Below are 27266 nucleotides of genomic sequence, written 5' to 3' on the forward strand. Positions count from 1 at the left end.
AGCTATGAGAGAGAAAATACACTCATTTAACCTTTTGCCTTATAAATGTACGTGTGTGTGTGCGCACATGTGTTTACATATGTAAGCAACTCAGTGCAGATATGTTCAGGTACTCATCTGCAATCAAGTACCAGTTCAGTGAGTATGCTTGCTATGGCTGTTAAATTAATAATGGGGTGGGCTAGCTGCAACCAGCAAATTATTCAGTGAGCAACATGCTATACAATGTTCTAAGTCAGGGAAGAGAATGCCTTTTTACTGACTTACTGAAAAGTGCCAAATCACACCAAGAAAGCTTACAGAATCCAGCATACAGTTGGGCAGGGGCTTCGTCAGTTGTTGGGCAACTTGGGCTGCTTTATGCACTGTGGCACCTCCAGTCCCGTGTGCAGGGTCACCTGCACAAAGAAAAAATAATATGTAGATTCAAAACGGGGATATCCTCAGCAGAAAGCATTCATGAAGGCCAAGAGCAAGTAAATTACAGAAGAAGGGCTGTAGGACTTCAGTTTCAGGTTTAAGACATCAAGAGTACTAATTGAGATGATATTGAGCCCCTGAAATAAACAAGCCTCCTTCCCTCTTCCTCCCTGACCACCTTGCGGTCTTGAAGCCAGGTGTCCCTACATCTTCTCAAACCCAGCCTCCAGTTGTAGGTGTGCAGCAGCACTGCTCGCCAGACGCAAAGCTGATGGTGTCTCTGTGTGAAGGACCCTGAATGCTTCAGTACAGGGATCACACTGTGAAGCCCCTGTACTAAATACAGGAAAATCCTTTTATCTTCATTTTCCTGGCAGGACAGAGCACAGGACATTTTAGTGCTCCTTCTATAACCTGGCATCTCAGGGTTCCCACACAGATGTACCAGAACAACATTCAACAGCAAACACTAGGGTAGTTTCAGAGTCTTCCCCCGTCCCCTTGTCAGATACTCTCTGCCTTAACTCAGTTGTGGTAAAAAAGTAAGTCAGGTACCTAAAGGATGTAGGAAGCTACAACTGAAGCTAGCTTGTGTGTAAAAATCTGTGTTGAATATAACAGTGAGGTGCCCAGAGTAGGGCCTGTGTCTCCCGTGTCGGTGTATCAAATACAATAAAGCTATGAAATCTTCTTGAAAGATTTGGACGCCATCAGTAAATAATGCTAAAAGATCCTGTATTAATAAGGCCATGCAAGGATTTTGGTTTCATTTTGGGTGTTTTAAATGATGAGTGCTCCACGCTGGCTGCATTGGTCCTGCCTGACCTAAGCTGACCTTCAGTTCTCAGGCTCCTGGCTGTCTCCGTAGGTTCTCCCTTACAATACATCTTGTTTCTAGCCACATGCAGTGGTCCTGAAGTAAAGATGTGTTATATTTAAAGAGGCTTCCTCCAAGAAGAGATCCTCTTGAGAACAGAGAGCAATCTCCAAAACTCAGAAAGAGCAGGAATGACGTGCTGACTGGGTCTTCTCTGTTGCACTAATTCTCCATCCTATGTTGTCTTTGCTTCCCTTACCACTGCGCTGCTCACATTTCCGTCTCTTGCCAATATTAATCTCCAAACAAAAGATCTAAGAGGAGTTAGGGTACTTATCTTTTTAGTTAAACTGGCAGAGGAAGCTTTAGCACCACTGCTTTCCAAGTGGAGCGTTGCATCAAATAGGGGTAAGAATTAGTGTACACAGGTACTTTTACTTGTTTTTACAGCATTACTCCTCACATCTGTGAGGCAAGGCAGAAGGTCAAATGTAGATTACCAAAAAGTGTTAGTTAGGTGTCAGTTCGACGAGGAAAGAGCCCTTATCCATACTGACCACCTACAAATGATGTTATCAGCCCCAGTAGCAATGGCCAGTAGCGTATGTTCTTCTTTAGATGAGAAGGGTAAGCAGGACTGAACTGCAGAAGACTTACCTGAACATTTCGGTTGAGGCTCAGTGCAGGCATGAAGACACCCTCAACGTTTTCAAACGCTGGAGGCCCTTGCTGCTGACCGTTTATGTAAAAGGTCAGGTTGTGCTTGTTCAGATCCAGGAGAACACCAACGGTGGCACCTTTGGAAACTCCTCCTTCAGTCCTAAGGCACAAAGGGACCGTGCTGTTGATGAAGGCAGAGTGCTACACCATCACTGCTGCTCTCGCTAGGACAAGGCAGACTTACTAAGCAAAGGGAGAGTAGAGGAGCACGGTGTAATGATTATCCTCATGGCATTTGGCGGTGACTGATCCACACCTTTATCTGTAGCATATGTACCAAATTCATGAGAGCTTAATGGCAGGATCCTTAAGAGAAATTAGGGCCACCTCTCCTCCAACTGCAGTCTAAGAGCTGAAAATGGGGTCCAGAGCTAAGAGGTCCCTTCAGCTGATGAGAGACAGGGAGGTGAGTAGGTCAGGTCAGTATAGAGCATGCAGGAAGGAGTCCTGGAGACACAGCTCATTCCCTGCAGTGCTACGGGAGGGAATGAAAAAGCAGAAAGGCGCATTCATTTCTAACTATTAAGCCTGCTGACAGCTTGAGATTTGGACTTCCAGTTCAAGTACTCACCTTGGCATCCCCTAAGGGGATGCCGATTTCCAGAGACCAGGGAGCCAGCACAGGTGGTGGTTTTGAGGAGGAAGGGAAGATGGGACTGGTTAGGCAGAAGCGTAGCTCCCTGACTGACAAGGTGCTCAGCAAGTCTGCAAGCATAGTCATTAATACCAGTGATAATTGGTTGTGTCAGGCGCAGCTGCTGAGAGCTCCGGTGGTATCAGAGCTTGCCAGGACAGATTCAGCCAGCCATTACACGCCTGAATGATTTGACATTAATGCACTTTGATTTGGGGGTTAGTCAAACCCAGTATTACTTTAAAGAGCACTGAGCAAAAAAATCTACTAGCTATGCAGATTGGCCACAGGCATTGTTACTCTGCTAATATCACGGGGGCTCTGCGATGGATTTACAGCCTGACACAATTTGTTCAGGGTAAATCAGATTTCAAATAATTTGCAGTAGGAAAGGAAGCAGCTGCCTTTTGTCCCACGCACTCCCCTCAGGCACATAACATTCACAAGATTAATGCAATTTTAACATAAAATTTATCACAATAGGTAGGCAAAACATCAAGAAAAAAAAAAAGGGGGCAGGAAAGGATCAAAATACGATTAGGAAGAACATAGCGCAGGGTGAGAAATTTCCATCTTGCCCACTAGGTGTCATAGACCAGTTTTCTTTAGACTGAACGTGGCACATGGCATTTCATCTGAAGGTAAAGGGAGTTTTTATCTGTGGCATAATAGTATGGAATACTATTCTGAATTCTCCATTTAAAGCTTTTCAGAAAATAATAGTACAGCTGAGAATCACGAATTGGCTGTGTTAGATTTCACACTTTACTGTTCTCAGGTTCCTTTTATTTGCTTTCTGGTCCTATAAGCATTAATGAGTTTCTCTTTGAGCTCTTCTCCAAAACCGTAAAGTAAATTATTTTCCAACAAAAGTTAAGATGCTTACCTATCCTCAATATCTCACGATCTAGACTGTTTTTATTAAAAGCATTCAATCATAAACCCCATAATGAGTGCAAAGGCACTATGATCTAGAGCAATTTACAAATAGGTGACATTTTTTTTTTGTCTGTTTAGTAACAGCTTTGATTGTAGGGCATCACGTTTCATATCCTGCAGTGTTTTAAAATAGATTTTACGACATCCTTTTAAATGACATTGATTCTCTTAGGGAAACAGAAACAGCAACTTTGCCTTTTTGCGATGATTATGCTCTTTCCTATATGATAGGCTAATTTGCTTCCTGTGGGCTAATTAGCTGCGTGCTGCACAGTGACATTGGGTGACTCCTCGGCAGCCCCTGGGGACAGCTCTGCTGAAGAGGAGATAGATGTTGCCTGCAGAGCCTGGTCAGGGCAAGTGCAGGACCCAGCCCAGGCCCCTCTGGGAGCCACTGGGGCAAGGGGGCAGATCAGAGGGATGGGGACCCTCTCCTTGCAGCCACAGGACTTCAGCAGCGAGATTGCCCCATTCCTCTGCCTACACCTCCCCAGCCGCGAGCAACCAGCTCTGGCCAGACGTAAGCCAGAGCACTGGAACAGGCTGCCCAGGGCAGCAGCGGAGTCACTGTCCCTGGAGGCATTCAAAAAATATGTAGATGTTGCACTTCAGGACGTGGTTTAGTAGTCACGGCAGTGTTGGGTTGACGATTGGACTGGATGACCTTAGAGGTCTTTTCCAGCCTTAATGATTCTATGATTCTATAAAGGCAAGCAGGGGCACTTTGCTGTGCTGCTGCCGAGGAGCCTGCACTTTGTCCGGAGCTGAACAGCTGCTCTTTCCAAGCATCTCATGATTTCCTGCAGAATAGTCCTTTGAAGACTCTGGAGCTTTCTGGACTGCTCTTATGGTCAATTCTTTTAGGAAGAGAGATGGGAGAGGCAAAGTTTGACAAGCAGACTTAGGAAGGGCATTTTCTCACTCTTCCGTGCATCAACTAGAGAGTATTACATGATAATAATTTTTCTATGAAACACCTTAGTTGCAATGGGAGAAGCCAGCTAGCTCAAGACACTCAAACCAGTGTTTCTCTCTCTGTGGCAGGATGTAAAAAAGCTGCTGCTTTACTGAAAGGCATTTTTTAAACTACTTAAACACCATAGGCCACTAGTAGTCTGCAGGACACGTGAAAGAAAAAATACAACTGTTTGTTAAAATAGCTCTTCATTAAACACTTAGCATTCATTAAATGATAACCCCGTTTTCATTATTTAATGTGAATCACACTTCTCATACCTCTTTTCTCACAGTCCTGCACATTTTTATTTCTGTGTGCAATGATAAGTCCTGAGCACGTAAGTGCTGTGTGGAAGTCTGGAAGGTCAGACTATAGATAGAGGAATTTGGCTTCTAACAAAAATGCCATTGTCTGTGGCAGTGGAGCCTGTTATTCTAAGATGCTTTCAGCAGCAGCTTGGACAGTGTGTAGAATAGGACCGGACGGATTGGCTTGAGGAATTAAGAACAGTAATAATTTTCACTACTGTTGAAAAATAAAGCTTAAAAATTTATGATCACTTTAGTAAACCGAAGAATTTCGACTCTCTGTTAACAGTATTTTCATCGTGAGCTTTACAGTAACTTAACAACTTTACCATGTCTATTGTCAAAGATAGTATTTTTCAGTAAATTATAACATTTTTGTGTGATGAAAGCCTGGCCTTGAGATTTCTGAAGTCAGTGGACAGACTCGCCTGATCACAGGGGGCTTTAAGACTACGCTCCAAATTCTCTAGATTTTGAGTTTCCACTGTCTTTCAGTGTAAAACACTTCAGTGCAACTTCCCTCTCTTTCTTTACATAACCATGTAGTGACTAAAGCATCACCTTTAGCACCAGGTCCTCCTCTCTTGGGAACATTGCCAAGGAATGGATCTATTGCAATGAATGCCAGTGCCTCTTAGTGACGGGCATACAACTTCTCTGGAATTAACTGATTATTTCCAGGAACAATGAGGCTGAAAGGTACCTCACAAAGCTATATCCCTGCCCTAAAGTGTTTTCTTAACCACTTTGCTCAACCTATTTTCAAAAGTTCCCCCTGGTTTTGATAGCATGAGTTTGTGCCTCTTCTCCTGGCATTACAGAAGTCATGCTAGTTTTTAATGATGGGCACAGGTCCAATGCTGCACGGTGTGAATAAAAGGAATGGGAAAGTACTCTAAACATGACAGGCCCCATGAATAGGTCCCTCAAGCTCCACCTCAGCCTATCCTTGAAGCTAGTCATTTATTTATTGTCCTAATTTAGTCTCATGAAGATTAGGAAGCATGAGATGATTACTCAGATGTAACCTTCATCACCATGGTATCTGAGAGGCCAAAAGCCGGCAATGAATTTCCTTTAGACTGCAATACTGTGCTGTCATGCACTTGTCTCCAGTGGGGAAAAAACAGCTAGGCAGCAATGTTTCCACAAAACTATTACAGTTAATGAGTTAAAAAACTGACCTACTTGACTGTCACAGTTAAAAATATAATGCCTAGCCTAATTTCATTGAAGCGCATCTGATTTCATAAGACTACATGCCCTTTATGAGTGTACTTCACTTGAATAGCTAGTCCATGCGTCTATCCATGCTTTGGATGTGCCTGCAAAGCCCTTGTGGTTTATCTAGTAAAAACTGGGAAACTATCTTAAACAGAAAGCACTTTGTTCTCCTGTTTAACCAGGATGATTAGAAATCCGAAGTGTTTCCATTGTTGCTGGTTCTCAGAAAAAACTTTTGCTTAGCCCGCATGTTGCTTGCTGGAAGGAGCATGTCAAGGACCAAATCCAGAAAATAGGTTTCTGGGACAGTAGCACACAGAATGGTTGCCAGCTTTTTTTCCAGAAAACATAAGCTGTTCCACAGAGCATTAAAATTAATACAGCTTAACATTACTTCCGCCCTAAATCGAATCAAGATGTTAAAGGGACAGAAAATCTTTTGATGTATTTATTATACTGACGTTATTTTACTCAGTGTTGTTTTAGGATATGATCTAAGATCTTTGGAGCCATAGAAAATATTCCAGTTGACTTCCGATAGCTTTTGATCTAGCCACAAAGTTCTTACACCCGTCTGTAATGAACTGCAAAACCAAACTATGCTTCAGACAAAAACTCCCAGAAACTGCAGTATACTTGCTTAAAATACAAGTATGCTTCAAAGTATAAATGACTAATCAACAGGAGACATTACAACCAGCTTTGGGATACAGTGCACGTTGGTGTGAACTTCTTTAAGGAGATAATACCTGCCTTTGGGCTTTTAAAAAATCACTGTGAGCTTTTCTTTCAATTATTTGGTACAACCGAAACAACATCTGCCCTACTGAGTGTGGAAGACCTGCTGGGACAGTGAGTGGAAAACTAAATTGAAATTGATTCCTGCTCTGCAACAGACCTGCTACGTATCCTTGCTCAGTCACTTTATTCATACATCAATCTCCCATCATGGTAGAGTAGGTATACAAATACACCATTTTCCAAAATAAGCAAGGGACTTCAGATCCTGCATCACAGCAGGGGGGATTTGGGCTAGATCTCAGGAAGAAAAAAGCCTCCTACCACCAACATAGATTGCTGAAGTGCAATCACTGATAGCAGTGATTTTTAAGAAGGAATCAAACAGCTTCAGTCTAGCAGGGAGATGGGCTGGATGGCTTGCTGACACCCCTTCCTCTGATGCAAAGCAGGAAAAATAATGAGTAATTGTCCTGGGTTTAGCTAAAAAAACAGTCCTGTTTAGTGATTTTTACTTTCCAGTTTAGTCTCTTCTAAAAGGCTGCACTTTCTGAAGTTAGCAGCGTGTTTTTGCAGTGTGTGCTACTAACAGTGATAACTCCTGATGTTTACAGTTACTGCCTGGGACTGGGATGCAGACAGGCTCTTGCTTATACTTATTCCTGTAGTGACCGAGGCCACTGCTGGCTCTTGTGTGCCACGCTGGGGGTGCCAGGTAGTAAGAGGGGTCACAAGGAAGTAAAAGGTTGCACCTCCAGGGGCTAATAGACAGGACAGGTGACCAACGAGAGTATTCCATCCCATATATGTCATATTTAGTATAAATTGAGTGATCACGAGAGTTTCTGCCCTTCTTCCTTGCTCTCTTCTGCAATGGCCGGTGTCCAGAGAGGACTCCATCTGACCTCCTGCTTTTGATCTGGATCCTGAGTTCCCGAATCCAGCTCCTGCATCCAGCTCCCGCCGCCGCTGAGCCTGGGGCTTCCCCAGTGCCTCCTGCTCTGCAGCACCAGTGGTGATTGCTATCGGGGGAGGGAGTTTGATATCGGGCTACTATCTATAGTTGTACATAGTTCTTTACTTCTATCACTCCACTATTATTTCTATTATTGTTTCATTAAAGCTGTTCTAGTTTTTTTTCTTCTCTAACCCAAAAGTCTTTTCCTTCCCATTTGAGGGGGGGAAGAGGGGGTTAGAGAGCATCTGTCCATGTTAGTGGCCGGCCTAGCCGTAACCCACGACAGTAATGAGAAAAGCAAGCAAGTGGCACTTACCGATTGGTGTGAGAATTGCAGTGCATGAACCAGCTGCGGTTGTTGTCAACATACATAGCCCAGGCCTTGTCATCCTTGCCTAGCATCATGTCCTTGACAACGTTAATCCTGGCAATACCAAAGGCTGGATCCGGATGGTTATCATAGCGGTCCACGTGCAATTCCCAGTAGTGCACACCCTTGGAGAAGGCTGCTGTGCCAAGAACAACCCGGTCATCGTAGCTGTTGCAGGTGGCAGTCTGGTTGTCATTTGACAGGACGATGTCCCTGTGAGCTGAGGAGGGGTCGAAGGTGAACCACGCCACTACGGAAGGGGAAAAGGAAAGGCAGAATTACGGCAGAATGGACTGTGTTCAAGTGTTGTCTGCTTTACTTCAATCAGGAGAATGAGATTCTGCCTTCCTAAAGGCATTTTCAGGTAAAGGTAATAAAGACAATAAAGACAATCTTTCCTTGTTACTGTAGGCAGCTGCACAAGATTGCTTTGAGCTGGTATCCTGCTGCTTTTCAGCTCAGAAGTGCCTTATATGATCTGTGCTTGTTCCTCTGAACGTAAGCTGCTAAGGGCAGTGACTTTCTATTTGCACACAAGGAAGTCATCAAGGAGACAAAGGCTCCTCCGTGATATAGCAACTCCTCACATAGGTGAATTGGTCCAGGATTGCCTTTAATGCAAATGGAGTTCCACTATGTCCATGCTGGTTAGGACTGACTTCAATAGTTTATCGAAGAAGAGGGGAAAAAAAAAAACCCAAAGGGAAAAAAACCAAGAAAAAGCTCTTAAAATATAAATATTTTATAATGGCCTATTTTGGCAACACAGCATAAAAGTGGAAGTGATAACAGCATGCACTTCTCAATTCATTACAATATCATTAATGAAGATGAACTTCTTGTAATGCCTGTATGGATGTCAAGTATAATTACAGAGGAACAAGCATGAATTCCCATCTCAGTATTACTATATCTTGCTGTGAAATTGGAGCAGTAATGAAGAAAAAGGCAAATTCCAAAATGTATGGAGAAGTGGAGAGAAAGTTGCCCAAAAATACTGTGTTGCATAACTGCTTCTGTGTGCAAAGGCAAATAAGAATCTTAATTAGACCTCAAACTTCTGCAGCCAAATAAAAGTGCATGGTTTGAAATCTGAAGTGTTACTGATAATGGAAAATCCCCAAAAGTGCTAGAAGGAAAGCTCAATCCCCATGCACACTCAGTTCCTGGCCTCTCCACTCAGATGATGCAAAATCCTCCTGCCAGTAAGTGCCAAAAATATTAGCAGGTACAAAGCGATGCAAGTGTCCTGCCACTGAGAGCTGCAGCTTTTCACTTAGAAACTGGCAAAAACCCATCTCACCATCCGACGTCTGTAAAATAACTGTCTTGCTGTAGGGACCAACTCCCGATGAGTTGAAAGCTTTGACTCTTGCATTATAGGTACTGTTGAAATGAAGGCCATCAATGGTGCAGAGGGTCTCCTTGCCAACATATACTTCCTAAACATTCCAAAAAAATTGAGAGAAAGAGGGACATGGTTTAACTTTTACTTTGTGCCTTGTGATCACATGTTTAGACTTCTAAATATAAGCCACGAATGAACAGCTTCTCCTTGCTTCCCAAGATGTAAAAGTTACGCTGTTATAACACGGACATCCACAGCAGTGGAGACATCAAGGATAGTTATCAGTGGAGACACTAAGGTGAAGATCAATCTGGAAGGGTACAGCAATACAAGGCAATACAGAAAGATCTTAGTTTTATCCCCTTTTCCTAAACATCTACCACAAACCACTATTTTGGATAGTAGTCTCAGTGTCTGACTCACTATGGCCATTCTTATATTTATGTAAGACCAAAAAAGCAGAGTGTAGAAGAATAAAAAAACAACAAATAAGCACAGACATATTCTGTTGGAAAGGCTGTCTCATGCCTGTGTTAAAAAATAATTTTGAGACCTGCAAACAAAGAGCCAGAAGAAGCTGATCTCCCGAAGATTAGGATCACATGTGTCACACGATGAAACAACTAGACAACTGAGACAACATAAAAGTCTGCAAATATTTATTAAACAACAAGCACTTGTGCAATGTGAAATATTTCAGGAGGAGGAACATGTAGGCAGACTAATGAAGAGGATCAGTCAGATTATACAGTCTATAACAAACTGAAGGAAGACTAAAAACCTGAAAACCTGAACAGAAAATGAGAGAAAAGGAAGAAATCCTGTCTCAGCAGTGGGCTGAAAGCCATGATTCCTTTGCAGCTCTCATTTCTTCAATTCTGTGAAATCCATACATTTATGGTAGCAAAGGCCCTAAAGAGCTTAAAGCTGTGACTAAGCAGACCACTCAGGCCCCAGTTTAATTAAGACACTTAAGTATATGCCTAAGAGTAGTCCCGCGGATTAAAGCTCTTTGATATGAACCTAAAGTGAATTAAATATGTGATGAATAAAAAAGGGATTACTTAAGTTTACAGTAGGCCATGTGTTTGTCCACTTTGCTACCATGGTGGCTGCTAGGAATAACAAAATCTCTTGGGTCCTGAGTTAGCTGATGATCTTGCACAGAGAGAAACAGGAATTTTAATAGAATAGCTTAATTTATCTCCATGTTATAACATATGCTGTCTGTGCAAAAAGATGTATTTGTAAGACGGCTCTCACATTTTCTAATCTAATGCCTATTTTCACCACTGTTCACTGATCGTGTTTATTCAGATTGATGCTCTGTGCTATGATGGGAGACAAAAACCACTCTTTAAATTCACCCATCAAATACTGGTAAAGTGCAGCCAGCGTCATTGGTTTCAGATATATAATCCCTCATGAAAACTTTTAGCGAATTCTTACTGAAAAGGCATTGCTGAAAAGCCTGCAGGTTATCCTTCAGTAGGTAAAACCGAGGCTGTTTCTTCTATAGCAAGCAAAGTGTTCCCCTGAGAAGTTTTCGTGCTATATTTTTTGAGATGGTTTTGTATCTTTTTCAATCCAAAATCTTGACACTGCAGTGCTGACAGTCCTAAAACCTTTGCCAGTTAAAAAAAAACCAAAAAACGGGCTTGGATGTGCACCAGCCTGAAATCCTGTATATTCATAAGGATTTATTTAGATGTGAACCGCATTTGAAAAGGTTTATCCAGACACTGGAATTCATAACACCTTGTTCCTAACTCTTCATTCATCACCACTCTGATATACTAATATTAGCTATATTGGTAGTTCCCTGTAGATGTTCACAAAGGTACCTTCTCACACTTTCAGTAGTGCAGACTAGCCCCTTCAAACCCATGTGAAATGATACTTGGACCAAGGAACTAAGGAGACCTTCCAGAAATCGAGTGCATTCTTCAAAATGCCCTGCCAATATCGCTGTCTCTTTTAATGAGAGGCATCCAAATCAGGTGCCTTTGCTAGCTGTAGATATAGTTTGGCACAGGAAGGCAGTTCTTTAGGTAGACCCATGCCAGGGCATTTTCATCTTGAGAAACCTTTATGTTTCCAGTGAGAAGCCAGTTTGCAGCTCCCAAAGAAAAGACCTCACATGTTTTTCAGCAAAATTTCCCATTTGTGAAGAGAGCAGCCATACTGCACAATGATCTCCAGACGCTTTCAAGGCACTAGACCCTAGGAAATGCACTGGGTCAGCATGGTCCTGGAGTAACAGGAGCATGAGGGAGGAAGGGCCACAGCTTTCGGTGCGACATGGCTGGCAAAAAGCTGACTGAATTGTTTCTGTAGGTTGTTTATGGGGATGTCGCAAGAAGGGATGGGAGCCTTTAAGTACCCTGCACCTGCAGTCAGGAGCAAGCAGTTGTGGCATCACCCTGAGGATCTGGAAGGACAGCATTCAGGATGCCTTGCCGTACTTACCAACCCTGTCACAGCATATCTATGGAAAGCTTCCACTAGCCTGATCTCATCCACTCCCATAGAAAAGATTTAGATATCCCATATTTTTTATGCAGGATCCCATTTTTACTCAGAAACCCAGGAAAAACTGAGTTACATTTCTGGACCAAGAATCTCAGCTGTTGAGATGGGGTGCTACGGACAGACAAGAATAGGGGCTTCAAAGAAATCTCTATTTTGTGGAATGAACCATTTTCAGCTCCTGGAGGCTAGTATGGGTTTTTCTGCTCAGGCACACTCCAGGGGGAACTCAAGGCCCTCTTTGCTAGAGCCCTGAGAATAACTTTTTACCCAAGCTGGGAGGGTACTTTTAATAAGCAGCATCTGCACCGCTTTCTACATCTGTGCAACGGAAACTGGGATGTTTTGACAACCCGTACCTTCTCTACCCCCTCTCCGCACCCTTGGACAGACACAAATTCATATCCTGAGGAAACTCACACACAAAGGAACACAAATAAATGCTGAATGAAATTCTCACTCGGAATTGGCCACCATCTCCATCATCAAGTTCCAAGATATAACCCTCCACCGGGTTGTGGCTCAAAGGTGGCATCCTCCAGGCCAATGTCACACTGTTGTTTCTGGTGCAACACTTCTCCAGCTGCAGTAATGGGATGGGCGGCACTGTAACAGGAACTGGGTACAGATTAGTGTAACTCTGCCCTACCCCATCAGTCTGTGCCACAAGCAGTACAGCGACCGCTCACCTCCCTCCTCTTGCAAGGGAGTCCAGTATTCGTTAGGAAGAGGGTCCGTTCCCTTCCTTGAAACAAAAGGCTGTAAAAGTGATGTAACAAAATGTTGTATCTCAGTTAGAGTAATCGTCTGGCTGAAATACTTAAACAGAAACATATCGTAGAACCATAGAATGGCTTGAGTTTGGAGGAGACCTCAAAAATCACCTAGTTCCAAGCCCCCTGCCATGGGCAGGGACACCTCCCACCAGACCAGGTTGCTCAAAGCCCCATCCAGCCTGGCCTTGAACACTGTCAGGGAGGGAGCACCCACAACTTCCCTGGGCTACCTGTTCCCAGAGAAGAAGAATTTCTTCCTAATATCTAATCAAAATTTACCCTCTTTCAGTCTGAAGCCATTACCCCTCATTCTATCACTATACTCCCTGATAAAGAGTCCCTCCTCTTCTTTGTTTTAGGCCCCCATTAAGTAATGGAAGGCTGCTGTAAGGCCTCCCGTAATCTGGACATGTTTCTGGTACCTCCTAAGAACAACAATCCGGGGAACTCATGCCTAGTTTCCTTCCCAAGGGTCACTGGCTGGAAGAGGTTTTTTCTCAGTCCAGAGCACTTTGACTCACTGTCCCGAAAAGGAGAGAGTGAGCAGTGGTGGCAGGGGGTGTCTTGGGCCATGGGGCAGCATGGGAGACACAGTGCTGCCAGGAAGCCCCGCTCACTAATGAAGAATTGGGTTATTAACCAGCAGAGCAGTCACTCCTCCCAGCACAGCAGTGAGATAGAGCCTGAACTCCACCGACAACAGGAAAACCAGTCTTCACAACAGAGGTTTTTAAAATCTAATCTAACATCTCACCTCACCCCCCGTGATTTGAAAATTTTATCTAAATCCCTTGGTTTAGACAGCAAAAGGAGACTGTGTCTCTCTTCTCTTGGAAATTACAGGTATGAAGTTATCTACCAACAAGCCTTTTTAGTGACTTGCTCAGCAGAAATACCAAGAGGCTGTTGACCAGACCAGCATCTTAAAAATAAATAGAGTAAATCATTTAGCCATACATCTACGGGAAAGAGGCCCCCACCACACCTTCTCTACTAAACACAACTAAACTCTCACTGTTCACTCTTTGCTGAAAATTATAAAGTGAAAAAGTAGTCTTCTGGAGAGATCTGGCATGTATCTTACACACTGTTGAAATCACACAGGTTAAGTGGAATATAAGTGATGCACCACCCTTGCCTGGTCTTCTGCCCAAGGCTGAATTTCACAATTCAGGATCACTTCCGCAGAGCTTGACTGTGTCTTTACAAGCTGCTGAGTGCTCTGAGCATTCATTGACTTAGCTCTTAACAATGTCAGTTTGCTCGTATTTTATCTACTCTGCTTTGAGCCTCTCGTTTATTTTCCTCCATCTGCATGAGAGCTAAGCCCCTGAGCTGTTCCTTTTGTCCTATTTTACCTCTTCGGATAAAAGAGGACTGTGCGTTTTTTGTACCAAGCAGTCTGTGAGAAAATGGACGCGACAGTGTGGCGGGGCTAAGGCTTCATTCCCACTTGGGAAGTGACACAAAAGTCAACATCACACTTGTGATAAACAGGGCAGAAGCTACTGTGGCTTTCCGCTGGCATTATCCATCACCACAGTGAACGCAGATGGTTCGTTGCCCAGAAGAATGACCGTAGTCTGAAACAAAAGAGCTTTATAAATTAGCTCTTGAAGGTGGGGGTTTTTTTTGTGAAAAGAGTGGAAGAAGCCTTGTTCATATTCCTTGATATTTAAGGATGATTCAGAGGGTGTCATAAATAAAAACCTGCTTGTTTTTTCACATGGAAAGTTCAGATTTTTCTCTAGGAGACACTGTGTCTGGAGAAGTAACAGGAATGTGACATTACAAGAGCCAAAAACCTGAAAACGAGGAATTCAGAGGTAATGAGATTTTTTAAGTGAACCATTTTACATTTAGGGTCTTGTCTGGGTTTATTAGACTGTGTATTGCCAGTGACTGATGAGCCTGGGAGAAGATAGGGCTGTATCAGCCACCCACACTCCTGCCGCTTTAGCGGTTAACCCTCTCAGGAGGTATTTGCTGGGTCCTCCCCACTTCTGAGACTCCCTCTGGCAAAACTGGATCAAAACCGAATTTATGAAGTTTATAAAGTGCAAAATAGACAATGCTCCCTCACCTCTGAATAAACCAACCCCCCGCAAACATCTCCCAGGAACACCAGTCAGAGGCTTTCGAGGACTATTCACGTAATGAAGAATGCTGAAAAAAAACAAAGCAGAATTTTGGGGGGAAGGTAAGTCTTTTATCTGTCCCTTTTAATTATGAGAACATGAATGCCATCTAGGATTAGAATATGTTTTCATACTGTAAAGAGCTGTCATTCCCACTTCCCAGGGGCAGTGTGACTTTTGGCCTTGCGTGTGGCAGTCACATGTACTATGGGGAAGTGCTTGGCCTCTTTACTATGTCACGGGACATTTAAGTTTTTGTGAGCAATTCTCATCAGCCTCCTGCTCCCTTTGGGCCAGGCTGCAGCCCGAACTGCACAACCTACAGTAGCTGAAGGAGAAGTAAAAGGCACCCACCAAGTAGCTGTGCAGCTTTGCTGAATGATGCTCAGATTCCCTCTGGGAGGAGAAAAGGTGAACACTTGTTCTGAAAGTCACAGGAAAGTGCAAAACAAATTGAATAATTGGGACACTGGTATATAAGTCATAGTGAAGAGCAACAGGACGGGATTGAGAAAAGAAAAATATAGGCTAAGTGTCAGGAAAAAAAAAAGGCTCAGATGTTAGATTACACTGCTGTTCCACTTCCTGTTCAACTTAAAGTCCTCTAGAGAGAGCTTTTGAAGGAAAAGATTTAGAACATCAAGAGAGAAATTATACTGCATTGGCACAGCAAGACCTATTAATGAGTCTGAATGATGTCCTGCTATTTTAAAAGTGCTTCATGCAGGTCACACTGAGCTTAAAAATGTGATACTGATGTCTCATGTCAACTCAGCAGTTTCGAAAACACATTGCTCAATATATCTCACAGCTAGTCTCCTCTTAGGTTAGAGCAGAGCTGCTTTAAGATATTGTCTGTTATTTGTCCTTTTGACAAGTAAGTTGTGCAATGATGCCCTCCACTTTCCCAGATTAATTTTTAAAGGATTAAATGCAGTGAAAGAACAGGACCTTCAGAAATATGAAAACTTTGACCTCCTCCAAAACTGCAGGAGAGCCCTGTGATAGTCTGAGTCACTGCTGTAGCAAGTACCCTACCAACAGTGTTATCGAGGAAGAAGGAAAGACCACAGGCAAAGACCTGGATCCATGAAACAGAGCAGACAGAACGAGGGATAAAGCCTATGATGAAATGGTTACTCTTTCATTATCAGAGCTGTGCAGCTCATGCCTGGAGAAGCAGAGATTTGCAGAAGGAGATGAGTGGGGGAAATATTCACGGACTGGTTTTTAGCAGAGGGAAGGAGTCATTCCTGACAAGAAGAAGAAGCATATGAGTGAGTATTCAGAGGTGGTACAAGAAAAGTAGAGAGTAGCTATAGTTTTTCCTGTTTCGTACCTAGTCTCCATTTTACAACAAAGCAAGATTACATGACAGTACCAGGTATTTGAAAAAACAAACCCAGAACACACATTTGCCTGTGCCCATGGCTTGAACGGCAGCAATGTGATGTACACATTGAGCGAGTCATCAGAGAGGACAGGAATTTTGTGCAGAGGCACTCAGACAAAGCAAGAGAGAGAAGAAAACATGGATAGAGGAAAGGGATCTGGGAAAGGTCAAAATGCCAGCAATTACTAGAGCTGTGCATGAGTCTCTACAGGTCAGCCAGCCTGGGGAGCGTGGGACTCTTGCCAAAGGGCTATCGCTAAGGCCCTTTGGTCAACACAACTGCTTAAGCAGTACTTCTGCACCTATCACAATTCTGCACGTTTAATTTGTTAGCAAATTGCTTTTTCTTTCTGTAAAAAGAAAAAAACCACACACTCCTGATCTTTATTTATTGAGATGAGCTTTAGATATGGGCTTATAGAGAGTCCACCAGTAAAGTACATGAACAAGTCGTCAAAGTAAATGTAATGTGATTTGCTCTTGTTTTCATTCTTCTTCGTCTAACAGAGTGAATCAATGTTTACTTACAAGCATGCTTTCACTCTAAATGACCCAAGCAAGCTCACTGAGGTTGAATGAGGCCAGAGTTTGAAAAAAATATAGAAATTCAGTCATGCACTAAGCATTGCTGACGATTGTGCAGACCTTAGACTGCAAAGCTTCTTGAACAAAATGACTTGCAGCTGGAAAAGCCATGCTCAACCTACAGGTTTCTCCAAAACTCCCTTTATTGATCATCTCTGATGTCTTTAATGCATCTACTCTTGTCAGATCAGCCAGTATAGTGACTCAGTAACATTCCCCTCAACACCAACAGCTGAAAAAGATTGATGATTTGGTGCACTGGGGTAGGCAGGATGGGAGAAGGAGGAGTGGATGTGAAGAGACATGTAGATTTTCCTTCGTGGAACGGAAAGGTCAGAAATATACAAGTCTTGATGGTGATAAATAGCAGAACATTGCCCTGCAACATCAGCTTCCTCTCGCAGTCAGCAAAGTGATGTTCCCAGTAAGTTTAGGTGTTGAAATGCCAAGTTGCTTGCTCTGTGGAAACTGTATTTCTGGATGCAAGACCACTATGTATGAGGAGATACTGCAGAGCTAGTTGAGGTCATAGAAGTAGAATTTCAGAAAAAAATGCCCAAGTCCATCAGACTGAGCAGCTCAAATAGATCCACTGTCATAAACTGAAAAAAACAATACATACACCTTTATATACTAAACAATTCCCACTACCTATGAATGTTAGCCTGGGACCAGTCAGTGGCTTGTTCTGCTTCAGCACACAGGCGCATGAGGAGGAATAACGCTATCCCTTACACACCTTCAGGGATGGTGGCCACATTAACGCCATTTCCACCATTCTTTGCATGATGTATACATGGTCGTGCCACTTGTCCTGACCAACCTGATGTAACATGGAACAGGTTGTCCCTGGTCAAGGTCAAGACAGCCCAAGGAAAAGCATTTCCTCAGAGCTGCTAGGTGCCACTGTGGAGCAAAGCCCAAGGGCATTTATAAATTACACACAGGTTTGGGCAGAAGCAATCTTGTCCTCTCCTCTGCCACTCAGACTGTCTAGCTCAGTACCAGGGTTTCACTGGGATCATATGATAAATGAGATTGTAGCAGACAGCATTATCTTTCAAAAAGCTCCAGTGAATCTGGTTCAGTTAAAGTCTTGTAAGTCTTCAAGCCTAAAGCCAGATGAATGTCCAAAAGGCAAATACCTAAGCTGCTCTTACCTCAAATGACCTATGGTTGATTAGCAACCTAAATGGATAGTTTAACTAAATTTTTTATATGTTTGGGAAGGAGAGTGGTGGCAGAATAGTATTAAATATATTTAAAAATAAATATGGTCAGCATCAAATATAAATTGATTTAAAAAGACAAGTGCAGACAGTACTTTGAGAAGTTTTACCAGTGACACTTTCTCTTGGCTCTGCTTTCCCAGCTGTAAGCATTTCAAAGGAGCAGTTCACAGGTGGTTTTTGAGTAACAAACACAGGTGATTTATGCCAAGACGCAAACCATTCTTGGTCATCAGACTTTGGCCTTTAACTGTTTATTCATTGTTTCTCTACACATCTATCTGCCACAGTATCCACCCTAATTATTTCATCTTGGGTCTCTTAGGTTCAGAATTAGGCTCAGAGAGAACAGATAAACTGAACAGAAATCTTTATGCTTGCCTGGAGTGAAAAAAATAAAGCACATCCGACATCACAACACAATTATCCTTAACTCATTCATTGACTTCTGGCAGCCTCTACCCCGTCACCCAAATGTATAATTAAGGCTTGAATCACCACTGAGGGAAGTTAATGGTGTCATTCCCAGGGACCACAATGGCCTTCAAAGCTACCCGCTCTATGTATCTATCTAATTCTGATGCAGTTCTCATCCTGCTCCATATAAACCAAGCTCATTACAAGTGCATGATCTTAATTTTTTTTTTTTCCAATGGCATCTACTGTTCATCACCTTCTGCTTTTAAACACCTTTTTTTCTTAACCTCTTTTCCCTTTAGTGTATCCCTCAGAATCATTCAGATACCTGGAATCAAGGAAGGATACAGCCATGAAGCTACTGTCACCTGCCTTGTGAATTTTTTTTAAGCTGGGCATTTCTCGCAGCACAGTCTGGATGGAAGACGAAGATGGCTTTTTTTTTCCTGTTCAAGCATATGTGTGCATATGAATATTTATTTACTACTTCAGCTATTCCTGACAAGATTGGGTAATTGGTATTTTGAATTAAACCTAGGAATGCTGTAACATGGCACAAAGTTAATGTCAGCTAATGTCTTTTTAGTATCAGCTAATGACAGCTAATGTCTTTTTAACCTTCAGAGCTGATAGATGGTCCTACTCTGAAGAATTTCTCTTTTCAAATCTTTAACTGCACCTGGTATCTCTGTCTGAGTTTGTTCATGTCACCACATCTGAGGTGACCGCACCTTTCCAGGAATCACTCAGTAATTTGAATTTGCTTGAAAACTTTTCAAAACTATCCAGCAATTTCAAGTAATTCTTCTTTCCTCCCTCCACATCCCTGCCCCTCCCAGCACTGTTCCAACACATGCACAAAAAACAGAAAAAAGAAAATCATAAAAGCTCACCCCTACATTTCATCTGAATAAAATCCAGCTGGTGAATCGACTGCAGTAAAGGTTCGCTATCCAGAGTCAAGTCAAACTCAGCAGACACTTTTGGCTCCAAGGCTCCTTTGACCCACTGTTCCTGAGATACCTGAACACGCTTGATTAAAGCATCTGAAATCTGAAAGAGAGTATCAGGCTTATAATGAAATGGCAAATGCATACATTAAAAGTGACACAATGCCTATGAGATACAGCACCAGAGCTGAGACAGGATCTGCTCGTTTTGGGATGAGGTCCATTTTATGTCGCATCTTTTCATCTCACCCTTTCAAAACAAATCTTATCTTAGGGTAGGAAAGTAAAAATCGCATTTATAAAGCCTGTTAAGATTATGTTACGTATCGTGCCTCTGAATGCCACATATACTTCTGCATTCTCTTCTCTGATCTGCACAGTCTAGTTTTGCTCTCTTGTTAAAAACCAGTTGTACAAAGAGAGGCTTAAATGTTGAAAGGGTCTCTCCATTCAGCAGAGATGATTCAGTGGATGAAATCCAAAAGAAATAAAAAAAGATCAAATTGGAAGATGTGTATTTCTCACAGTGAGTGTGCTAAGTTGTCAGATAGCTTTTCAAAAAACATGATGTATTTTCTCTCATTACATTGAAACAGAGTTTGATTTTTACAGATTTATTCTAGCTTAGCCCACAGATACTAACTCAATTAGGCCAAAAGTCAGACTAAGATGATCGCAGTGGACTTTTCTGGCAGTGAAACCCTGGCTCTGTGGAAATCAGTGAACTCAGCTGTCCTCCAGTTCAGTGAAGCTGCCATTTGGATATCTGGAGTCTCTCCCAGTGAACTTCCTGTAAGTCACAGGGAGCAGAATCTTCTGGATAAGTCAGAGAGAGTTTTTCTTTATTGCAGGAGTTCCCCTGTCTTTCCTCATTACTGTTACTGGGAGACACTCCTGCATCAACAGCTCCTAATCAGTCTGTGCAGTAAGTGGTGGAGCATCTCATAGTCTTCCTACAACCTTGGAGTCACTTACTGGGACGCTGGACCCCTTGGTTGTGTTTCAATGTCCTGGCCACAGGAGCAGCTGCTCTAAGTAATGAAGTGCCTCAGCGTTTGCCGGTTGCCTCAAAAGCATCATTAGATAAACCAGGAAAAGGTAAAACCAAAAGTATTTATAATATAAAATAATATAAAAGTTGTCTGCAAAGAATGAAGACCCAAAGGTTACAGGAAAAGTAAGCTGAAATGAAAATGAAGCATATATCTAGCCAGCAGGTAGGTAAGATCTAAAGGTTTCATTTGTCCTGCAGTTACCAATCAACAGCCTGCTAAAATCTGTATAGTCTTGAGATTAATACACACTACACATTCCCCACTCTTGGTTCAGACCAGATGTGACAGTATCAATCAATCTGGAGTGCTAATAGGTTTAAGTTTGATAATTCTCATTTTGTTTTTTGGGGATGCTGTGACAGCTCCATGTCACTCACATACTCGTGTGCAGCGTGCCCTGTTCATCTGGCAGCCACGTGCACATCGTTTTGTTTTATGTGCCTTTCTTCTTAGGCAATTAGTAAGTCAACAAAACCAATAGGGCAAAATAAAATAATTAATAAAATAATAGAATTAATTAGGCAAAATAATTAATTGGGTAATAAAGTCCAAGAGATGCTTTCACTACTTGCACCTAAGAAACAATATCCTGCAAATAAAGGCAATTGTTGGCTAAGCCATATTTTGCTGAGCGGGTACCTGGATCCTTCAGCTACGAGAGCGGTCTTGTAGCCTTGTGAGGTGCAACTACCCCAGCAAAGCAAAGCTAGATGCAAGCCCTTAAGTCTGGAATTTGTTCCAGCAGAGACGTTGAAAGGATTCTGTCACACTGAAAAGAGCAATGCAAAAGGGAGAAGCACAAAGGGGAGGAGTACTACTCTGCTGAGTCATAGACCTTTGCAAACTGATCAGAGAGCTCTGCGAGGCCCTTGTTAGGTTTTGCAGATAAAACAATATTCTGCCGAAAGTTATCATTAACTGCATTACATCTCTCTTTCGGCCCAGAAGGAAGGACTGGCAAGAGGAAGGAGGTCAGCAGTCAGGGAAGTGGTGTGACCACTAACTCCACACCTCAGTCAAAGTGTGACTGTTCAGAGCCATCCCTCCGCTGGGACACTCATGCAGGCACCAGGCGACCTGAGCTTTTAGACAGTACTAATGGGAGTTAAGGTGAACCCATCTCAGAGGTGGAAGAGGCTAATTAGCAAAGCTGTCCATTTTTAGATTTAACTTTAAAGTCATTTTTTTCCCCCCAGAACATTGGAAAGAAAAATACCTGCAAAAACCCAGAGGGATCATTTTCTTTGATAACTTCCAGACAGTACTCCATTAGCCCTGTTGACTGGCGTAGCTTCAGTGTACAGTGATTTATTTGGTCCCAAACAACCTGGAAAACAAGCATCAGTACCGTTCTGATGATTGCCTCATCTTACAGTGAATTGTATAAGGTTATTTCAGAAAAGACAACGAATGGAAAAGTGTGTTAAATCTATGCTTAATTTAGCCGCCATATGGCCATTGCCATATCTCCATCAGCTACACTCAGTTGCTCTGTACTGTAAATACCGATAATTAGCTTGGCAAAATGTTTTGCACAGGGAATATCAATTTTTCAGAACAGATTAATTGCTCAAAGATCAGACTTGCTCCAGGCAGAAAGAGCACAGAACATGTTTCTGCATTTGCAGTATTCACATTTACAAACACATTTTCACTGAGATGAGCTTTTAAAAAATCCTTCACTTTAAAGGCAAATATTATAGAGGATAATAGTAGGAGTGCTTTCTTGCAGATTATACACCACCATTCTTCTCACAATGCACCATGGATCCTGTTCTGCCTAAGAACACATAAATAAGATTAAGGAATAAAAAAGATGCACCTCATTTTTTCCAGATTTTTGACTTGACTCTGCTGCCACATGGCTGTAGACTAGGCCTAATGGCACTGTGTTCAACAGCACAACTCCTGAGCTACAATAGCCTAACAGGAATGAAATGCGTGATTAGCTGTGCTGTTATCAGTATGTCCAAAGTGTTGGTTCTTGTTAAGCATGGGGTTTTTAAATACTGCTCTCAGGTAGATTTTCTTCATCGTTTGTCGTGCTAGATATTTCACTTCATTTTTCCTTCTGTCTTAGATACTATTAATGTTACTGGCACTGTAATACCTCAAAATCACATACGCAGTTCAACGTTTCAAGAAATGTGTCTATTTTTCTCGACTGCCACTTTGTTCAACCATTTATAGCTTTCTCCTCACCACTCCCCCTTTATTGCATTTCTTTATCATCTTTTGAGTGGCACATGGATTTCTGGAGGTGGTTTGTCTGAATTTCAAAGATTTTAAGAGACACCAAAATCCCAACATCCCTTGGGCAGAAGGTCACAGAATTCAAACCACATACAGCTTTCACTGATAAGCGCCTCCCAAAATATAGCCCCAAACCATCAGACAAACAAAGACTGATGGCCTGATTCAACAAACTGCTAAAGTATATGCCTCATTTTAAGTGTATACACACAGTTCCACTAAACTGCTGAATGGCAACCTGCTAAAGGACTTTATGATTTGGTCACTAGGAATTTTCATGGTGTAAAGGGCTGAGGACTTGCAAAATGCACAATGACACCAGGTGTCAGCAGCCATGGTCAGCTAGTGAGAATTGTGCTCACCTTCAGCTTGTGCTCACGTTCTTTGGTCACCTTTGTGAGCAGTTTTGCCTTCTGTCGTGTTAATGCATCCACCAAGGCATCACACTGAGCAACAAGACAGGCTTCATAATCCAACCCGTTCTCCTAGAAGAAGGTTAGAGTCATACTCATTTTACAGCTTAAGCTATTGCTCATTCTTACCTGTTTTTCTATTCAGAAAAGACTTCCCTTCAAGACCTCATCATTTCTGTTGCCTTTCTGATTTCATTACAGCTGTACTGGTAATAGCTGCATGCTATAAAACAAAACAGTAAGATGCTATGCCACAAATGGGCTTATTTAAAACCTTGATTTACTGGCACTTTCTGGACAACAGATGCAGTACAACATAATGTAAAAGCTAAACCTAACATGCACAGTGCATACATATACATAAGAGGATTCTGCTCCATTCTGTTCTAATTATCCCACTCTAGTAACTTTGAAATCATTGGCTCTAGACCATGGCAACTGGAACAGAATTGTGGACCAGGATCTCGTCTACAGGCTTGTTACAAGGAAATTGATCAGATACAAAGCCCTGAGATCTATGTATTGCTTCAAGTACTATTGTAGAAGTATCTAGCACTTGGCAGTGAAGGCATGCATTTGATTAGCTTAAAAAAACCACACAATACGGTAGTTTTTTACTCACATTGTGGTAAAACTCTCTGCTAGGCAGAGGCCAGCATATGAGGTATAGAACAGTGAGCCTTGAGCAGGGTCTGAGCATCACTTAACATTACATAAACCCCTATCCTGTCAATGGGGAACCATCCATGTTACTGTAGAACCTCAGAAATCTGAGAATATGGTACTACAAGGTTCTGAGCTGCCCCTCCTCCTGGGGACAGCTTTCTCTGGCCTTGGAACTGATGCTGTAGCAGCCATTTGAAGGGAGGCTCTCCCTCCCTTCCTCTAGACTAGAAGAAGGAAACAGGTTTCAAGCTCCACATTTGAGGAGATGTTCAGTTGTCCCAAATACCCAAAACAAAAAGAAAAAAAGAACAACTAGAAGCATTAAATGTGAGAAGATTTTAAACATGCTAAAACATCTCTGTGGTAAGCTATCACACGCCCCTAACTCACTACTATCTGTTAGCTCTTTTATCTACAATTTTCTCTTCTTTTCTGCTAATTTGCTTCATCCTCATTCTTTTGAGAACAAAATTTCCTGCACTGTATTCCCCTCCCTCACTGCGATCCATGCATCCCATTCTCGAACGGAGGGATGCGAGGCTGCTCTTCCCTGAGAGTCTCCCCATCGCAGTCCTAGACCTATCAGCAAGATGGGTGGGGGGAGAGACACCAGACAGCCCAGTTACTGTTCACAAGTTTGTCTTAGAGTCTTCCTGTTTGCAACTCTCCCTCCTCGGCTTGTATCACACCTGACTCCGCCTTCCGCCCATCTCCATCCAGCTCCTCTTGAAGCGCTGGTTTGTGTACAGAGCCTGAATCGGTCGATGGCTGTAGTACACCCTTTCTCTATTTTCTGTTCACACATTGAACAGGGCGTTTGGCGATATGCCTCTTTCAAGTGGGAAAGGATGAAATTGTTACAGCAGATGGGAAAATGTGAAAATCAGATAATGACAGCAACAAGGAGGAGCAAGGGGTAATGAGGAACAGGCGGTTTCTGAAAAGAAGAGACCAAGAGATTTACATGTGATCTCAGAAAGCAGAAGGGAAGAAAAAAAGAGGGGGAACAACAGATCTGCAAAGCATTAAAAAGAGAAGTAGATTATGAATTTGAGAACTGCCCCAGGCAAGATAAAAGCCCAGCTCCCAGTAACTCCAGCAAATTCAGAGAGGAGATGAAGAGCGCAGATGGCTCTCTGGTGTGCCGTGCATTGAGACAGGATAATAAAATGTACATACTGCTCACGCCTTTGTGTAAGCATACATTTTAAAGATATTTTACCTATGGGGTAAATGTATGTTTATGTGTGTGGCAGCCACCATAAGATTTCTATTAGAAATAACCTACTCTGAGATACATGGTTCTTGGTATAAATCTACGCATGAAGGCTACTTCTATTCCCCCCACAAATAACAGTTTTCTTGGTCTAGATGCTAAAAGGCACAGATCAGCTCATGACACATCTCAGCCCTTTCTTTTCAAATAGCATGGCTGTACCAAACTTGCCTAGCAGGAGTGTTCCCTGGAATGTGCTATCATCAAATGCTGCTTGAGTATGACCTGGCAAGAGTGCAATTTGTCATGGAAGAAAACCGTTCCGGGGAGCTCCTTGAGGGTTACAGTGTGTAGGTGACCATCCTCGAGTTGTGCCCTAGCCTTGTTTTACTTGGGAATGCATATGCAGCTGATTAGTCCTGCTGTTTTGGTTTGCTGAAATATGATGTCATTGCTCAGACATGGGATGGCAACTGGTTCAACGTATGCGAGGGTCAGATCCAGTCTTGAACCCAGACATGCCTAAATGTTAAAGGGTGATTGCTGCTGAATACAATTTCCTCTTCTGAGTTCTCCTCTAGCATTTCAAGCAACGAGCAGCATCAAATAAATGATCTAATTGTCTTTTGATCTAATTGTAGCAGCTCCCTTATGCAGAGCAATTTGGCAGCGATTTTACTGAAACACATTAAAGAATTTTACAGCATAGTCATAAATAGTTGTAATAGGCCACCTTTCGGTTTCAGGAGGGAAAAATACATTTTTAATGGAGCTAGATGACTCAAGAAAAAATTAGTGATAGACTACTGTTTTGGATGAGTTATCCCATTCTAAAATAGCTGTTGATACGTGTAGGAAGAACTGCTCTCTAGAGGTGCCTGTCCTTCTCCTTGGACAATGAATGAAGCCTAAATGACTAGGTTAGATGAGCTACATAACTTTTAAATAGGTAAAGCCAACTGAGAGAAACTTCACACCATGTCCAAAACATGACATGTGACAGGTGCCAGTCAGTGGCTTTGCACAGTTTCCTTCTGTTAGATGTGTTTTGGGTTTTTACCTGGTTTCTCAGTCTTGGTTTGTTCCCTTCCCTGCGTGGCCACAGAAGACTGTGAGGACGGGTAGCTACGCTGCCCTGCGGCAACCTGAGAACTTGGTCAGCATTTGTGGTATGAATTCATTAAGTGGAGCATCAAATGGAGTATTTTAATGATTAAATTCTAAACTAAAGACAGATTTTTGAACTTCTGCTTTGGCTTTCTGCTACAAACAGGCACAGAACTTGCTTGTTGAAAGGAGATGAGCAAGGAGCAATATGGATTATCATCGAGCAGACAATGTATATCCCACAGAAAACCCACCAGTGCAGAGGACCACTGCTGTGGACAAGTGTGCGCTCCTGGGCATGGTGCAGCTCCAACTACAGCGGCACATTTCCAGTCACACTCTGCCAGGGTGAGAAGGACCTTGAGAATCATCTGACCTCCAGCACTGATGAGTCTAAATTTGGTTGAAAATGGGACTAGTTGCATTTTGGGTTTCTACCCTCAATTACCGCACTCACCATGAGCCCTTTTCTGACTATTAAAGCCAGGCAATTATAGGCATTAGAATATCTTCCACTTCAATAAATGACCACATTGATTTAGCAACATTTTTGCCTTTTTTTTTTTTACTTCCTACAAATACTACAATAAACAGATTGACTGGATTTCTCCCAAAAATGAGTACATTTTTAGAAAACATAAGATGAAAACCAAGCAGTAAATTCTGAATGTGTTAAAATGAGAACTTATCCTAAATGTCCAGTTCAAGCAATTGCAGTCAGGAAGGAGCCCAAAGCATGACCGATGGATTCAATCAAATACTAATCAACACAGCTCAGATGTCCAGTATTGACTATCAGCTTCTCGCAATAAGCAGCAAACAATCTAGAAGCTAAGAAGGGCTTGCAGGCATTATTTGATGAATAATTTTGCCTAGCAAATCCATTCAAGAAAGGTCAGATGATTCCTGGAAAGACGAGAATAGCACAGGAGACAAAGTCATCAAATAAATTATTCACTCAATTCTATTGATTACTGTATTATCAAAACAGCTAATACTCTACAGTTACCTGGATCTGCTGCAATAAATTTTTCAGTTGAACCAAAAATTCTTTAGCTTCCTTTGCTTTATCTGAAACACCATTTAAAGCCTGAGACAGCTGTGC

The 27266-nt window shown here is 42.4% G+C and overlaps 1 protein-coding gene across 1 annotated transcript; it reads right to left on the bottom strand.

Moving 5' to 3' along the window:
• Positions 1-332: 332 nt before the first annotated feature.
• On the bottom strand, positions 333-27266 carry TRIM67 (tripartite motif containing 67; the record flags this gene model as incomplete). The annotated part of the gene is made up of 9 exons (XM_009878893.1): positions 333-398; positions 1895-2057; positions 8033-8336; positions 9390-9528; positions 12424-12569; positions 19395-19554; positions 21723-21833; positions 23122-23244; positions 27171-27266. Coding segments are annotated over 9 exons (1308 nt in total), but the record flags the coding sequence as incomplete, so codon positions are not given.

The sequence above is a fragment of the Apaloderma vittatum genome, unplaced genomic scaffold, assembly GCF_000703405.1.
Source record: "Apaloderma vittatum isolate BGI_N311 unplaced genomic scaffold, ASM70340v1 scaffold12521, whole genome shotgun sequence".
Classification (NCBI taxonomy): domain Eukaryota; kingdom Metazoa; phylum Chordata; class Aves; order Trogoniformes; family Trogonidae; genus Apaloderma; species Apaloderma vittatum.